The 18,194-nt window shown below is 38.5% G+C and overlaps 1 protein-coding gene across 15 annotated transcripts in view; it reads left to right on the top strand.

Moving 5' to 3' along the window:
• B3GALT1 (beta-1,3-galactosyltransferase 1) overlaps positions 1–18,194 on the top strand; it is a 477,862-nt gene that overhangs the window by 347,058 nt on the left and 112,610 nt on the right. For all 15 annotated transcript variants that reach the window (XM_073633978.1, XM_073633977.1, XM_073633974.1 and 12 more), the window contains one exon: positions 12,534–12,623. Coding sequence is in view for 1 of the 15 variants with exons in the window: in XM_073633990.1 (XP_073490091.1) it covers positions 12,534–12,623 (90 nt within the window). In the remaining 14 variants the exon portion in view is untranslated. The remainder of the gene's footprint in view (positions 1–12,533; positions 12,624–18,194) is intronic.

Raw genomic sequence — 18,194 nt, forward strand, 5'->3', positions numbered from 1 at the left:
TTCCATCGGATTTTCCGACACACAAAGTTTGAGAGCAGGCTATAAAATTTTCCGATAACAAAATCCGTTGTCGGAATTTCCGATCGTGTGTACACAAATCCGACGCACAAAGTGCCACGCATGCTCTGAATAAATAAAGAGATGAAAGCTATTGGCTACTGCCCCGTTTATAGTCCCGACGTACGTGTTTTACGTCACCGCGTTCAGAACGATCGGATTTTCCGACAACTTTGTGTGACCGTGTGTATGCAAGACAAGTTTGAGCCAACATCCGTCAGAAAAAATCCTAGGATTTTGTTGTCGGAATGTCCGATCAATGTCTGACCGTGTGTACGGAGCATAAGACTGGGAAGGTCTATCTCATACTGGTTCATCAAGACCTAGCCACTATGGGGGACTGAGGTTTCTTGGAGAGTGCCAGAGATAAAAAGGCAGAGGAAGAGCTACACACCTGTGCAATAATCTTGCTGTCTAATCAGCATCTTGATATGCCACACCTACGAGGTGGATGGATTATCTCAGCAAAGGAGAAGTGCTCACTAACACAGATCAAGACAGATTTGTGAACAATATTTGAGAGAAATAGGCCTTTTGTGTACATAGAAAAAGTCACAGATCTTTGAGTTCAGCTCATGATAAATAGGAGCAAACACAAAAGTGTTGCGTTTATAATTTTGCTCAGTGTATATATGTAAAGTTGTATGTATATATTCTTTGCTGATTTAAAAATGAAAAATAACTAAATGTTGGCTTTAACATTGGGGCAAAACCAATATTTTATAATCTTTTTAAGTCAAGTCTATCAACTACTAATAAAGGACAAAGTAGAGTAAATTCTGCTTGTTCCCATCATGATACCTCTGTTTGTAAGTGTCATGAATATGCTGAATATTGTATACACAGCATGTGTAATTTTGGTTTTCTTATAATACGCATTTCAAATATTTAGATAACCTTTATTTTTACCCTGAAGAAGATTTTTGATAGAAGTAATTGAAACACGTTGGAGTCTATAGGGCAGGATTTATAAATGGAGAAATTTGAATTATCACTCCTATGAACCTGTCGGATACATTTTAAGGGGGGTTGGTAGTAGGTTCAATATCTACAATGCCATACCAGGGTTATGTATGTTTTATGGTGTGCTATGTTTTTAATATAGCTTTGTAAAAATAAAGTTGTTATTGGTCTTTTTACACATAATTAGTGGTGTGGTGTGTGACTTAGGCTGCAATATTCCCAAGGAGAAACATAGGACATGGACAAGTCTACAAACTACTGGGCAATTTTAGGAAACAATGGATAGGCAGACCCTCCTTTATTTGGGGGAGATTGGCTACGTCTACAATGAAACTAAGAGATTATTATTATATTTGTATTGAGTACTTTCTCACCAAAAAATTTGTGTCCATAACCTTGTATTTTTTCCAGAAATTGTCTCGCCTTTGTGAATGACAATGTTTTCTTTATTTCGCAGAGCATTGCGCTTGTCAGGCGTGCTGTCTGTTAATGTATTGTGTCCTGTCACCTTGTCATGCATTTCTGTCCACCATTTATGTTAAGAAGCAAGATTTATGAATACAGCGTCTCCTTCCTTGTCTATAAGTATAATTTATTTATAACCTTGCCTCGGAGAAAAATAAAATAAAAGAAGTATGATTGTCAGAACTGAATTTTCTTGTGCCTATGTGATGTTCTGGAGCTGTGTTCACGGAGCTTAGTGTTCTGCCCAATACTAGGGTACAGCCTGTTTACTAAAGGGAATTGTAATTCGGCTCAGTCCTTGCTTTTAATACAGAAAAGTACTGTTTGAGTGGCAAGTTGTGCTTTATTAATAAAGAATTGAAGATATTCCTATGCCTGACTGAATAATCTGCCAAAATGAAAAAAAGTTTTTTTTATGCAGGCAGTTGTTTTCTCTATCCAAGTCTTCCATATCATTTTTTTCCACTGTAAATTCTTTGTTTGTTGTATACAGAAATAAAAAAAAAATTCCAATAAAAGAAAGAAAAGAAAAAAAAAGAATAGGGAAGATTTTTATTGCGGTCTATGTCTTCACTAGGGAGATTGGCCCTTTCTGTTTTTCCTTATAACCATTGTCAATGCAACAGAAAGTACTGGGAAATCCAAAATGTACAATTCTCACCAGAAGGGCTAGAGGGGGAAATCTACCAATGAGAACAGCTGTCTTAAATGCTGGTTCACACTGGAACGCAGTGCCGGAAACCCACATTCTGTGCGCGTGAACTGAACAGCGTTCTAAATGCACTGGGTGTGCGATATGTTGCAGGTGTCAGTAGATTCCTAATGACACCCCAAACACACTGCATTTGCCTGCAACAGATCACATGGTACTGCAGTACCATGCGATTCGCTTGCGGTGTGTTTTTATAAGTTGTGCATGCACTACTTTTGGAGCATTCCAGTGCAATTTAAGCCCATTTAAATGAATGAGCTGAAAATCGCATTGCACTAAATCACACAGAAATCACACAGGCACGTAGAGCACGTTCCTTTGCAATTCCTAGTGTGAACCAGCACTAAGAAGGGATTTCCCTCATTCTGGAGAGATTTACCCCATTTTCATGTTGTGTCTCCAGAACAGAAGGGAAAGGAAAATCTCCCCAATGAAAAGAGCTTGTAGGAGTTTTAAATATCTCCTCCTCCATCCAAAATTGAAAAAATGCTTTTGCTACAAGTGATTTTAAATGTTTTACATAAAGCATTTGCAGGTACAGATGGTCACCTAAAGCCCAAATTCGGGTTAAAAAAAAAAAAAAGTCAGAAGTTTTTTTCTTAATGCAGTCTATGCATTAAGATAAAGGGCCTTCTGTGTAAAGCAGCCCCCCCTAATATTTACCTGAGTCTTATCTCTGCCCAGCGATGTCCACGAGTGTCTCGACCATCTGAGATTCTCCCTCCAGATTGGCTAAGACACAGTAGCGGCGCCATTGGCTCCCGCTGCTGTCAAAATCAGTCAGGCAATCAGGAGAGAGAGGGGGCTTGGCCAGGTCGGAGCTCCATGTCTGAATGGACACAGGGAGCTGTGACTCGGCTCGGGTGCCACCATAGCAAGCTACTTGCTGTGGGGGCACTCAACAGGAGGGAGGGGCCAGGAGCGCAGAAGAGGAAGATCTTCGCTGCTCTGTGCAAAACCATTACACAGAGCAGGTAAGTATAATATGTTTGTTATTTTTATAGAAAAAAAATGAGACTTTACAATCTCTTTAAAACCAAACTCTGGGCAAGTATCCATTGCAGTGGGGTTGTGCCCACACTACAAGGGTTAAAGCTTCATTAACCACTTCAGTACAGGGCACTTTCACTCTCTTCCTGCCCAGGCCATATTTCAGCTCTGCCACATTTATAATGACAATGGTCATGCAACACTAAACTTATATGAAATTTCTATCATTTTTTTTCACACAAATAGAGCGTTTTGGTGCTATTTAATCAGCACTGGGTTGTTTTTTTGTTTTTTTTTGCTAAATAAAAAAAAAAAAGACAGAAAATTTTGAAAAAAAAACTCATTTTGTTTCTGTTAATTTTGCAAATAAATAATCTTTCCTCATAAATTTAGGCCAAAATGTATTCTGCTACATTTCTTTGGTGAAAATATCCCAAACGCAATCTGTCAGTGGACTGTCCCTCGGCATCACTACTTCCCTGCTCTGTTCTTGATATTGTCAAGATCCTAGACCAGGGGAGTTTGGAGGTGCAGAAACTGCGGGAACCAATATAATTGTGGGCACAGACTCATTGCAAAAGGATAATTTTTTTTATTTGTCCGCAGTTCTGCTTTAAGTCTAGGGGAAGATGAAGAGGCTGTATTACTTACCCTACCCTGTGCTCCAGCCATTAATTGGCACTTTCTTCCACTCCCTCCGGCATGCCAGGCTGTAAGGGACTCCACTGTAAGGGCAGTTTTTCTTCCTTACGCTCAGAGTTGTACTTTAAAACAAAGTGCTCATTTACACCAACCTACTCACTAAAACTAGCCATTTCAGAGTGCAGCCTGATGTACATGCATAGAGAGGCAGTGCACTTTTACAACTCAAGGCACTGTTTCCTTTTTTCTTTTTTTAACTTTATTGATATGACATAAATAACATTCTATTCATTCCTATATACCACAGCTCTGCTTCAGTGCAGTGACTGGCAGTGACATGTGGTGGGGTCTAATATGTTGCAGAAAATATCTGTATCATTGTGTACTGCACTGAATCCCACCTCAAGGCATTGTTGCGGTGTGAATAGGGCATATAGAATACAGTTGTTTTCTATGTTTCTTAGAGGTAAGACTGCATTGTGCTGTGTAGATTACTGCATGTCACTGTACATTGTATGAATGCGCCCTATGAAATCCAGACAACAATTATGTTGACTGTGGTAGGGGCACAAATAATATTGCTTAACTGCAGAGTATTGTTGAAGTAGTTCAGGATTTAACAGTTGCATCACAGAGAAACCCATTACCTGTTCAAACTGGAAAGCATTTTTAAATGGAAACCAAGCAGACTCAATTTAGTCAAAACAATGAGGTTTGTGCTTAAAGTTTCTGTGAATTTTTCTATTTGGGCTAATATTCAGTCTCAGGCAACCATTCTTTAAGTGTCTGAATGTGGTCCAAAATCCAAAATCTAGGACTGTTAAAGAAATGCATCTATAGACTTGTGTTAATGCAGACAAACTGATTTACTTAGCATTCTTGTTCTGGTTGATATTGGCGTACAGCATTTGGCACAAATATTTTGGTGAGATGATTAGTCGCATTGTAAATTTCTGCCATAGCCTTTTGTGCACAATATTTTAGCTGATTGAATCACCATGATTACGTAATATTTATCACCATGATAATATAAACTTCTCTTGAGGATTAACATTGGTGTGTAGGCCTAGGTTTCAGTTAGTGGAATCCTAAGAGAATATGAAGGCTGTTGTCTCCTAAAAGTTTAGACTTTCCATACTTCAGTACTTTCTCTGGCTCTGACCTGGAAGAAGTAGGCAGGCTGTAGGCTCAGTTAAAAAAGCTACAATGCCAAGGGAAGATACTTATTTTCAAAGAAAAGTCCAATGATATTTGAATATTGCAGTCACAAGGCTGAAAATAAAGACTTGCGTAAAAGTTTTTTAAATTGAGCCTTATGTGATTGTTTCGTAGGCTGATTTGGAGGTTTTACTTTTTAATGGCCTTCTTTATCCCAGGTAACTTCAGACATTGGTGGTCCCTATAGTTCAGTGGTCATCAACCCTGTCCTCAGGGCCCACTAACAGGCCAGGTTTTATGTATTACCTTGGGGAGATGCAGACTACAATACTGCAATCACTGAGCAGCAAATGATATCACCTGTGATGAATTTCAGTTATCTTGCAAACCTGGCCTGTTAGTGGGCCCTGAGGACAGGGTTGCTGACCACTGCTATAGTTCTTTCATTTAAATGGTTTTACAGATATGATTTTCATTAACTAATGGTATCCAATGTCACACCTCCTAAAAATAGTTTGGATATATTTTGGTCCAGGTAATTTTTTTTACTGCCTTCGAGCAGTCAAGATTTTTTCTTTCTCTCTTATGAAGCAAAACTGTATTGTACTTGCCCAGTGGGACTAACATGTCACTTTTTGGGGGAAAGAGGTATGTAAATGTGCTGAGAAGAAATCTGTATGTACAAGATGTGTAGAGTAAATGAAGAAGGAAGATCTCTGGATACATAATGACAAGAAGACATGCAAGGCGTATCAGGCCAGTGGGTCAGTTATTATTATACAACGCTTACTGATGAACTGAATAATTAGAGTCCTACGGGCCCATCTTGTATAAAACTTAATTTATTAATTTTGCAATCCAGAGAGGTCAAGAGCATTTAAAGTCAAGCTTGGAGCCTTAATAATGAAATCATACTGTTTTATTTTACAGTTTATGTAGTTCATTTTCTGCTGCTGACTTGATAGGTGATGTGTGAATAAAATAATAACCAGTGGAACGTTAAGCTATTGCATAAAGACCTTTATAGATATCCAATCTAACTGGGAGCAGCTTTACAAAACCATTGTCATTAGAGGACCTACCTTTTTATCTCCTACTGTAAGGCAGTTCTCGAGAAAAAGTGTTTATATGCAAACACAATCCGAACACCATGACTGTGTACCTTTTCTAAAAGTTGGTGTTTACCATGCTATATACAGTATTTTGTTTTTTTTATCTGAAGAACGTGGGACAAAGTTATGTCACAACAGCCTACTTGGATACAAGTTGTGACCAATATCAGAGTTCCTGGAATTCTAATAAAAGTACTTTTGGGCACCTTGGATTGATTGCAGTCAAGCAGTTAAGTTGTATAATACACATATGTTAAAGCACCTACTGGCATATGTTAATGCTTGTTGCGTAAAGGCAGCCTATTCAGTATCATCCCTTTCTTAGCCACATAGCGCACCACAATGTGCAGTGTATGTTGTGTGATGCATTTCTATGTGTTGGTCTCTATTGTACAATGCATTGGGGTGCTATTCACAATGAATAGCCTTGAAACACACCATGCATAGAGTAGGTGAGTTGCCGTGCACTGTGGTAATGTGGTTAACATAACACTCAAGTGTCAAGGGGCCCTCAGGTATTGGTAATTTGACGTATGGGGTTCTGTTCACATTGAATGACCCTGCAATGCACCACACATAGAGTGGGTGGGTTGCCATGCATTGTGGTAATGTGTGTTAACGTAACACTCCAGTGTCAGGGGGCCCTCTGGCATTGGTAATTTAAGGTATGGGATCATGTGGGCAAATAGAGTTAGGATTGTGTTTTGTAAAGTTTTCTGACTATAAATGGTGATTGGCTAGTAACAGTTAATGTGATGCCTAATAAATCCGTTATTTCTTATTTGGTGAAGGTCTGTTGACATTATCAGTGGTACAGTACATATAACTGTTCTGATGTCCATTGACTAATTATGCTAGTGATTCTTTTATCTCTCTGATATTTTTGAAGTCGAACATTTTGTCGCTTAACATGCTACCATCTGTTGTCTGGTTGCTGCAGTTAACATCACTAATTTCTCTGGCTACCACAAGTGTATTCTCTATGCAGCACACATGCAGTGGCAAAAAAATACATAGGCCTTCAGGGGGTGCAAGCGATCAAGATAAAAAAAGAAGTTGGCATGTACACAATTTCCACTAACAGGGGTCTCCGTTCTGAAAAACGGATACAAACATGTTTTCCTGTAGGATAGAGTTCTGTCAGAATTTCAAAAACTGATTTTTTTTTTTAGATTAAAAAATACAGGAACTTGACAACTATAAGGGAGACCACACAAGACCTACCTACTCCTGATCCCATTATAAAGTAAAATACAATGATTGGGCAAATATCAATCCATGTAGGACATTCTTATGGGGCAATAACACTACTTCTGTATAACACTGATAGGAGGATCTTTTGATTTTCTCAAATTAAGCCACAAGCTGAACAAGAGAAATTTAACACTGTATGGCTAGCCTTAGACAATTCTCCCCATTAGAAGATTTCCCCTCTATTCCCATTTCACTGACGATTTTAGAGTTCCAGCACTGTCTCCAATGGTCACCTGCACAAATAGAGAATGAGATTTCCCAGCAGGGGCAAAGACAGCAAGAAAGAAGCTGACAAGGTTAAAGTAGGGCCAAAGCTCTTTAGTTCTATAGAACCTCTTTTTGACACTTGTTTACAAGTTAAAATCATTTTTTTTCTAGAAAATTACTTAGAACCCCCAAACATTATATATATTTTTTCTAACACCCTAGAGAATAAAATGGAGGTCGTTGCAATACTTTCTGTCACACCGTATTTGCGTAGCGGTCTTACAAGCACACTTTTTTGGGGAAAAATACACTTTTTTGAATTAATAAAATAAGACATCATTAAAGTTAGCCCAATTTTTTGTTATATTGTGAAAGATAATGTTACGCCGAGTAAATTGATACCCAACATGTCACGCTTCAAAATTGTGCCTGCTCGTGTAATGGCGACAAACTTTTACCCTTAAAAATCTCCATAGGCAATTTTTGTGTCACTTTTATTCCTATTACAAGGAATGTAAACATCCCTTGTAATAGAAAAAAACATGACAGGACCTCCTAAATATGAGATCTGGGGTCAAAAAGACCTCAGAGCTCATAGTTACACTAAAATGCAATAAAAAAAGAAAAAATTCTCCTTTAAGAGCTATGGGCAGAGGTGACGTTTGACGTCGCTTCCGCCCTCCCATGCCATGGAGCCGAGCAGGGGGCATCTTCCCCTCAGTCGGCAGCAAGGCATCCATGGGAAAGGACGCGATTGTCTCCGCCGCTACCGGCTGGTCCCGTAAGCGGTGTAGAGGACCGGAGCGTGGCGGAAGGGGGAAGCACCTCTCCTGCCGCCGATAAAAGGGAACTTGCAGCGAATCCACCATGGAGACTACTTTTAATCTTATAGAGAAACACACTCAGTTCCCGAAAATACGGGGGTTATGGCAGCTAGCTTCTGCCATAACCCCGGTATTTAGCGTCAAAGTACCGACGTACGGGTACAGCGATTTGTGTGAAGTGGTTAATGTCAGGATCAACCCAGATGCCTGGATTGGCAGGTGGCTCAGCTTCTCAACGCGCCACTGAAATCCTGAGCAAGCAGCTCCCGCCCCCTCCACAGCCTGGCAGTCCAGTGAGCGCTGGAGGGGTAGAGCAGAGAGCTGGCTCTCTGCTCACTGAAGACAGAGCACTGAGTGCTCAGTTCTCCAGTCTTAGAGGTGATGGGGAACAGATACAGCATCAGACTGATGCGGCATTCCACCTTGGTGTTTATGTAGGTTTATTTTACTTTTTAAATCCCAAACTTTTAATAGTCCTTCCCTAGCTATCGAAAACCAAACATTTAGCCTTTAAGGTAAATTGAGTGAGATTTTCAAGTTTTTAACAGATGCTGTGTTTGCCAGATAAGAAAACATTTTCAATCCCTCGTAAAGAGAGCACTTTTTTTTTTTTTTTCAATCTACAGAATTTGTGGTTTGGGGTCCCTTGGCTCTTGTAGCTGAGTGCCACATTTCAGAGTAGCGACAATTCCCCCATTAGATTAAAGTAGGTTTAGAAATAGACTGTTTGGCATAGTCCTTTTACAATGCAATTGACTTCTTTAAGAACGTTGGAGTGTGTAAGTGACCAGGCAGCTCCCTGTGTACAACTGAACAATCAACTCTTGGAGAGAAGATCAAAAAAGCTATTTTGTAAGCCTCGGCGTTTGGAACAAATCCTGTAGAACAATAAGGCACTGTAGTTCTCTTGTTATTTAAACCGACTTGCAGCTGTTTCACTGGACACCAGCAATGCATTTCCCATCCAGAAATCCTCTGTCCTTGTTAGAAAGTAGCAAATAGATTTTTCCAGTAGGCAGCACTTCTTCTATCTTAAATTTTAGTTATGTATCTGTACTTTTGCTGAGTTCCTAGGAAGCAAATTAAAAGTGGTGTAATCATGTAAAAAATAAATTCTTAGACATTGGTTGCTATTTGAATTTGATGTGCAGTATCTGATATTATTTAGCTTTTATTACATGGGTTTGATCAATATAAAGGACAGTCAAGTGTAGAACCAAGAGCAACCAGCCAGAAACTAGCTTCCAACATCTTAGAACAAGAAAGTGAATGAAAATCAATTTCTGTTTTGTTGCTGTGTGATATTCCATACTAATATTTTCTTTTAATAGATAAGAAAAGCAAATAGAGTAACTGGAAAATATGGCCATAGCTGAAAGGAGCACCCAGCATACTTAATGTGATATTAAACCCAATACCATAAATGGGATTTATTGTAGCTTACCAATCATTAGACGTGGTGGCTGCATTGTTTTACTTTTTCTAGGCATGTTTTTCCACTCTTCTAAATTATTAAAATGACTCTCTAGGTGAAACAAAATATATACAGGGGATGGAGCACACAGACTAAGAACAAGCAAACTTCAAAAGACTCTGATTTCCATTAGTTAACTTCCGTTCTATGCCATGGTTTGTAAACTAGACTAGGAAAAAATTGTCCTCAAACAAGAAACAAAGCAGCCTTGTATTAGTCACTGTTCTGCAAAATGTATGCATTGCCCCATTACACAACATAAAGGGATGTATTCCTGAAAATCCAATTAACATTTATTTCTTTTATTATAGCTTAGTCAGATTGCATGCTACCGGTCATTGGGTATACAGTATGTTACCGTACTGGAAAGAGGGGCATGCTGTGCACCATTAAACAGCATAAAGGTGCAGTAATTAGGAAATGTACTCAATGTTTTGTCATGTGCACAGCATGTTACCTTTTTTACAAAATAAAAATGTTTGTAAGACAGTTTATCAATACAACTCGCCAACAAATGTGTCTGGTAACTCATTTTTAACTTTTGTGGTTAAAGTTGACCTTTGCTCAAATATTACTATTAAGGCATAATCTGTTAAACAAAAAAAAAAAAAAAAAAGATAACAGGGCTGGAAATACCTCTCGTTAAATGAGCAAATACTGCTTCCAACTCCTTTCAGTGCTGGTTATAAGTATTGGGGCCTAGGTATTAGATCATGGTGAAAGAGAAGACTAAAGTTACGATTGGCCAATCTTAAAGCCCTAAATTGGCAAAGGGACATTGTGTCTATTTAGAGCTGATGCTAGAGCCTAGAGGGAGTGGTGACGTCACTTACTTCATCATGACAATGCTTGGGCCCATTGATTGGCTGCTAGGCCCCAGCATTTTATCATGGGAGGAGGTTGCATGTTCTCCCATACCTGGAAGTGGAGAAAGGTGCAGTGGATAAGCACTGGAGGTGTTTTAGTGAGTCCAGTGTACAGGTCTAGGGCATGTATCACTGGGCATTTGCTCAGGTCAGACAGGTTTATGCAAAACCTGTCAGACCCAGATGAAATGCAGGGTAAGAATTCGATAATTTGCAGGTCAGTTGCATCTGTCAATAAATTCGGAATGGTCTCAGACGTTTGTCAAACTGGTACCATCTACACAAGCCTATTGACACATGCCCTTGCACAGGACCTGAATGGGTATAGGGAAATATCATATTCTTAAGAAAAGATATTTCCTCCAATATAGGATTTTCTAAAGGCAAATAGACTGATCAATGCAGCATAGAGTCATTCAGGAAAAAAATATAATTTTTAGAATATCATACATGTACAGAATTTGGAATACTGTTAGGCAAATGTATTTTTGCTAAATTGTAATCAGGTAATAATTAGAACAGCAAGCCCGCATGCCTATTGCCAGCAGATAATAGCTTCAACTAAAGCAAGGACCACCTTTTCAGTGCAGCCCCCCCAAGGAATAATTATTTAAAATAACAACTGTAAAGGGAAAAAAGATAAATGATATACTTGCCTCTCCTACAGCTTCCATAGGACAGGTGGTGACTTCATCCTCCAGCTAAGGAAATCCTAGGAACGGTGAGCACTCAGAATCTCATGAGAAGACACTGCAGAGCACTGCTAGAAGTGTCTTCTCAGCAAGTTTTAGTATACTCTACATCAATGATATGCAATCAGCAGACATCCAGCTGTTGCAGAACTACAAGTCCCATGAGGCATAGCAAGACTCTGACAGCCAAAAGCACGACACCCAGAGACAGAGGCATGATGGGACTTGTAGTTTTGCAACAGCTGGAGGTTCGCTAATTGCAGATCCCTGCTCTACATTTATGGGAATATTTCTGGAAGAAGGATGATGTCACCCTCGCCTAGGCACCTCAAGCGGAAGCCCTAGCTTTGTTTGTTTTTTTAAATATTTTTTTGCAAGGGGGAGGGAGGCCTACTTAAAAAGCTCACCTTACATTTAAGCAAAATAACAGTATATCCAGAGCAGCGAGAGTGATGGGGTCTTAAAGGAACCAAATATCCTTCAAGCCACTCCAAAGGCTTAAATCATACAATATTTATGATGTTATCACTTTGGCAAATCTAAAGGGCAGGGGGATTCATGAATGTATTCTTCATTAGGAATAGTGGGTGGAGCCATGCAAATGTTTCCTTTTATGTTTTTGGGTTGGTTCCAGAGCCACTTGTATGTAGCACAGCTGATTATATAAGATTAGACAGTATTACATCCAGTTGTGAGTTGGCCCAGATAAAGCAACAACCACAACCACACGCTCTTAAATGAGAAATACATGTTTTTTTGGATTTGTGATGCAAATATTAACATATACATATTTATAACAAGACCCTTGCATCACTACAAAACACAGTAGTGATTTGGCATCTGGCGGGAGGGCCAAAGCATGGGGTAGGACCAAAACATGAAGGACACGCAATCTTGCACACCCAGATACAGTAGGGGTACTGGTATCTCTTGAAGCAAATGAATATTTAATTTGTTGCCCACTGAAAAGGCGAATATGCTTCTTTTACAGGATGCCCACAGGGTCATTTGAAATGAAACATGAATTGCGATTGGTTTCTTTGGATTACTACATAGTACTCATTCTTCAGTAGGACATTTTTTTTTTATAAAAAATGTGTTTTTTTCCTTTTTGCAGATAAATATGGAGCTGCGACCACAAGGGAAACAGATAATCAATGCGCTCTTACTGCTACTGTGACTATGACAAAGAGACATATAAAACACGGTAAGTAGATTTCATTTCTGAGCTACGTCTGCCCAACGTCTTTTAGCTTACCTAAATTAATATGTTATACCTGCTTATTTATTATTATTAATTTTATATTTCTAGAGTTCGTTTTTCCTTGTATTTGACTGTATTATATTATAGACGTCCCTGATTGCTTGACTGATAACAAATGAAATATATTTGTATTTGCTAGTAGATCATTGTATTATTGTGAAGCAGATGTAAAATGCGGGCTGTTTGACAGCCAGATCCATCACAAGGTTATAAAATGATTACTTGGACATGGAACATTGTGCTATTTTGTTCTATTGTAATGTTATGTGATTTTGATTTTTATATGTATGGTTAAGATATTTATTCCTTCTAAAACAGATATTTTTGCTGTAGTATTATTTCAGTCTTATCTGTGAAACCAACATTGCCATGCATTAGAGCAGGATATAATTCATGCACAGCATTCTGTATAGCTCATTTATCTAAATCAGAAGGCGGGAAAAAATGGTATCACACAGTCAGTTTATCACAGAATGGTAAAGTGACTTCTAGAATCTGATCAGACGATGTATTGGCAGCTAACTTGGTTTACACACCACTGTGTGTATAGATGTATATATGTATATAGTTTACTTGTGAATATGAAATATGCTGTATGTATGTATACTGTGTTTGTGTGTGTGTGTATGTGTATGTGTGTGTGTATATATATATATATATATATATATATATATATATATATATATATATATATATATATATAAATATTGTGTATGTGTGTGTGTGTGTATATATATATATATATATATATATATATATATATATATATATATATATATATATATATATATACACACAGTATCTCACATAAGTGAGTACACCCTCACATTTTTGTAAATATTTTATTATATCTTTTCATTTGACAAAACTGAAGAAATGACACTTTGCTACAATGTAAAATAGTGAGTGTACAGCTTGTATAACAGTGTAAATTTGCTGTCCCCTCAAAATAACTCAACACACAGTCATTAATGTCTAAACCGCTGGCAACAAAAGTGAGTACACCTCTATAAAATAATGTCTAAATACGGCCCAATTAGCCATTTTCCCTCCCCGGTGTCATGTGACTCGTTAGTGTTACAAGGTTTCAGGTATGAATGGGGAGCAGGTGTGTTAAATTTGGTTTTATCACCCTCACTCTCTCATTCTGGTCACTGGAAGTTCAGCATGGCACCTCATGGCAAAGAACTCTCTGAAGATCTGAAAAAAAGAATTGTTGCTCTACATAAAGATGGCCTAGGCTATAAGAAGATTGCCAATACCCAGAAACTGAGCTGCAGCACAGTGGCCAAGACCATACAGCGGTTTAACAGGACAGGTTCCACTCAGAAAAGGCCTCGCCATGGTCGACCAAAGAAGTTGCGTGCACGTTGCTCAGCGTCATATCCAGAGGTTGTCTTTGGGAAATAGACATATGAGTGTTGCCAGCATTGCTGCAGAGGTTGAAGGGGTGAGGGGTCAGCCTGTCAATGCTCAGACCATACGCAGCACACTGCATCAAATTGGTGCGTATGGCTGTCATCCCAGAAGGAAGCCTCTTCTAAAGATGATGTACATGAAAGCCCGCAAACAGTTTGCTGAAGACAAGCAGACTAAGGACCTGGATTCCTGGAACCATGTCCTGTGGTCTGATGAGACCAAGATAAACGTATTTAGTTCAGATTGTGTCAAGCGTGTGGTGGCAACCAGGTGAGTACAAAAACAAGTGTGTCTTGCCTACAGTCAAGCATGGTGGTGGGAGTGTCATGGTCTGGGGCTGCATGAGTGCTGCCAGCACTGTAGAGCTATAGTTCATTGAGGCAACCATGAATGCCATCATGTACTGTGACATACTGAAGCAGAGCATGATCCCCTCTCTTCAGAGACTGGGCCGCAGGGCAGTATTCCAACATGATAACAACCCCAAACACACCTCCAAGACGACCACTGCCTTGCTAAAGAAGCTGAGGGTAAAGGTGATGGACTGGCTAAGCATGTCTCCAGACCTAAACCCTATTGAGCATCTGTGGGGCATCCTCCAATGGAAGGTGGAGGAGCGCAAGGTCTCTAACATCCACCAACTCCATGATGTTGTCATGGAGGAGTGGAAGAGGACACCAGTGGCAACCTGTGAAGCTCTGGTGCACTCCATGCCCAAGAGGGTTAAGGCAGTGCTGGAAAACAATGGTGGCCACACAAAATAACACTTTGGGCCCAATTTGGAAATTTTCACTTAGGGGTGTACTTACTTTTGCGAGATACTGTGTGTATATGTGTGTGCGTGTGTGTGTGTGTGTGTGTATATATATATATATATATATATATATATATATATATATATATATATATATATATAAATATATATATATATATAAATATATATATATATATATATAACATATAATATATATATAATGTGTATATGTGTGTGTGTGTGTGTATGTGTATATATATATATATATATATATATATATATATATATATATATATATATATATGCAACTTTTATGTGTATACATTGTTGCTCTTGGAAACTAATATCAAGTATAATAATTCAAATTATGCTTTATAGTCCAAACTACGAATGTGTTATTAGAATTATGTAACCTAAATATTATCCATTTTGATTGAAAAATACTAATTTTGCCCAATTATGACCTTTGTGTATTCACATTGATTTACATGTAGGTATGACATTCTGAGTTAACGCGTTCATGATTTGTTACAGGAACAGTTTTTTTCCTTTCATAGATGGCATTTTATTTTCAGATGACATGCCATTTCTGTAAGGATTTATGACACACTGCTAGATCAGATGCCTGCAGCGGGAGATAAGAGTCAAACCTGGTGATTTTATTCAGCTAGATAATTTATACCCATCTCAACACAGCTATCATATACTAAAATAGAATTTAAATACCTCAAATGCCTTTAGGGTCGTCATCTGAAATATTTATATAATTCTGTGCTTTGTCCAATGTGATCATATGGGACAGAAAATTGTCAACATTGTAAAAAGAGGCGGACGTCGTGGCAGGTATTTTTTTTTTATTATTGGTACTTGGATAGCGCCATCCGTTTACGCGGCGCTTTACACATATATAACCACTTACGGACCACCTGCCGCAGTTTAAAAGCACTATTTTGAAGAGGAATATTGTTGTTATGGCAGCAGCTAGCTGCCATAACCCCGGTATCTTCTTCTTCAGCGGGCGGTCCGCTTCAAGATAAAAGTGGTCTCTGAGGCGGATTCGCCGCAAGATCACTTTTATCGGCCGTGGAAGATGGGCCCCCCTCCCGCCGTGTTCCGGTGCCCTTCGCTGCTTACCGGATCTGTCGGTAGCGGTGGAGGTGATCGGGTCCGCTCTCCTGCTTGGTATGGAGATGAGTGAGGGGAAGATGGCCCCCACTCATCTCCATATCATTGCAGGATGGAAGCGACGTCAAAACGTCTCTTTCACCCATAGCTCTTAAAGGGCCTTTTTTTTTTTTGAATTGACCATTTTTTTTTTTTTTTTTATTGCATTTTAGTGTAAATGTGAGATCTCAGGTCTTTTTGACCCCAGATCCCATATTTAAGAGGTCCTGTCATGTTTTTTCTATTACAAGGGATGTTTACATTCCTTGTAATATTAATAAAAGTGACACAATTTTTTTTTTTTAAAGAACAAAAAATAAAAATAAAAAATAAAAGGTAAAATAAATATGCGATCGGTAGAGCGAGAGCAATAATTCTAGCCCTAGACCTCCTCTGTAACTCAAAACATGCAACTTGTAGAAGTTTTTTAAAATGTTGCCTATGGAAATTTTTAAGGGTAAAAGTTTGTCGCCATTCCACAAGCAGGCGCAATTTTGAAGCGTGACATGTTGGGTATCAATTTACTCGGCGTAACATTATCTTTCACAATATAACTAACTTTACTGTTGTCTTATTTTTTAATTAAAAAAAATGTATTTTTTTCCAAAAAAAGTGTGCTTGTAAGACTGCTGCGCAAATACAGTGTGGCAAAAAGTATTGCAACGACCGCCATTTTATTCTCTAGGGTGTTTAAGTAAGTAATTTTCTAGCAAAAAAAAACAAAACTGTTTTTAACTTGTAAACAACAAATCTCAGAAAGAGGCTTGGCCCTTAAGTGGAAAATGTACAATCACATCAGTCCCTGCCCTTAAGGAGCTTACAGTCTAAGGTCCCTAACTCACATTCTTACACATCCTTAGGGTCAATTTAGACAGGATCCAATTAACTTACCAGCATGTCTTTGGAGTGTGGGAGGAAACCGGAGTACCCAGAGGAAACCCACACAGGCACAGGGAGAACATGCAAAGTCCAGGCAGGTAGTGTCTTGGTTGGGATTCGAACCAACAACCCTATTACTACTATGTGGAAGTGTTAACCACTGTATGAAAAATTTTAGTCTTTGCGAAAGGTATTGTTTGTTCTCCTAGTGTGTCTCATTTTCAGGATCATGTGCACAAATTTTGAGTCTTTGCTCCAATGTTGGACACTCTTCCTATTCATTATGACTTAAATTGATACTAAACCCATTTGTTCATGCTTTGACATATGGATAGCAAAAAATAGCATTACATGCATAGTCTACGTAATTTGAATGATCCTGAATAACTTTCTTTGGATCTCCTGTAGCTCAGTCATCTGATCATTTTCCAGTCCCTCCTCAACTCAAATCCTGTGTGCGCAGGGCTATACACATAGCTGGTATCTTAGTGATCACATGACTATTTAAAAAAAAAATAAAAATAAAATATATATAGATATATATAGATATATATATCTATATCTAGATAGATATAGATATATATATCTATATATATATATATATATAGATATATATATCTATATCTATCTAGATATAGATAGATATAGATATATCTATCTATATATATCTAGATATAGATATATCTAGATATATATATATAATTTTAAAAAAAAGTAATGATTGCTTAACTTAAACTGGTACAGTGGTGGGTCTGTGCTGTGCTGCTTGCACAGACACTGACAGCGGTACCAGGAAGTGCCGGTGAGCCACCACATTTAGTTGCACAGGCATGCCATTGTTGGTGATGCAAAGAATTGCTGAATGTCTGTATTAGACAGTTGTTTCTAATGTAGTGCTACCCTGATAGGAGCAGCTGGATAGGATCGGTCTTCTGTTCTTTGCTCTCAACCTTCTCAAAAAGCTCAGCTTCTGTTGAGAGTACAAACATACAACGACACAGGAATTCACTGAAAGTAATACTTCGTACCCAATAGTAGTGCTGCATCAAAGAAAACAGGGACCAAGCCAGGTAATAAAGGCAAACTTAATATATTTTCACCCAGTAGGGTTGGTAATTAGGCAAGAATAGAATGGATTACCAGTGGTAATAACACAATTTAGCATAAAAAAAGTATTAAAAATAGTGACTAGACATACAATGTTAACTCCTCCTACTGCACAGAGCCTATTGGGGTCTGTAGTGTAAGCAGTCTGGTGCTCCAATTATATGGCTGCCATCTCAAACTACAACTCCCAG

The sequence above is a fragment of the Aquarana catesbeiana genome, linkage group LG06, assembly GCF_042186555.1.
Source record: "Aquarana catesbeiana isolate 2022-GZ linkage group LG06, ASM4218655v1, whole genome shotgun sequence".
Classification (NCBI taxonomy): Eukaryota; Metazoa; Chordata; class Amphibia; order Anura; family Ranidae; genus Aquarana; species Aquarana catesbeiana.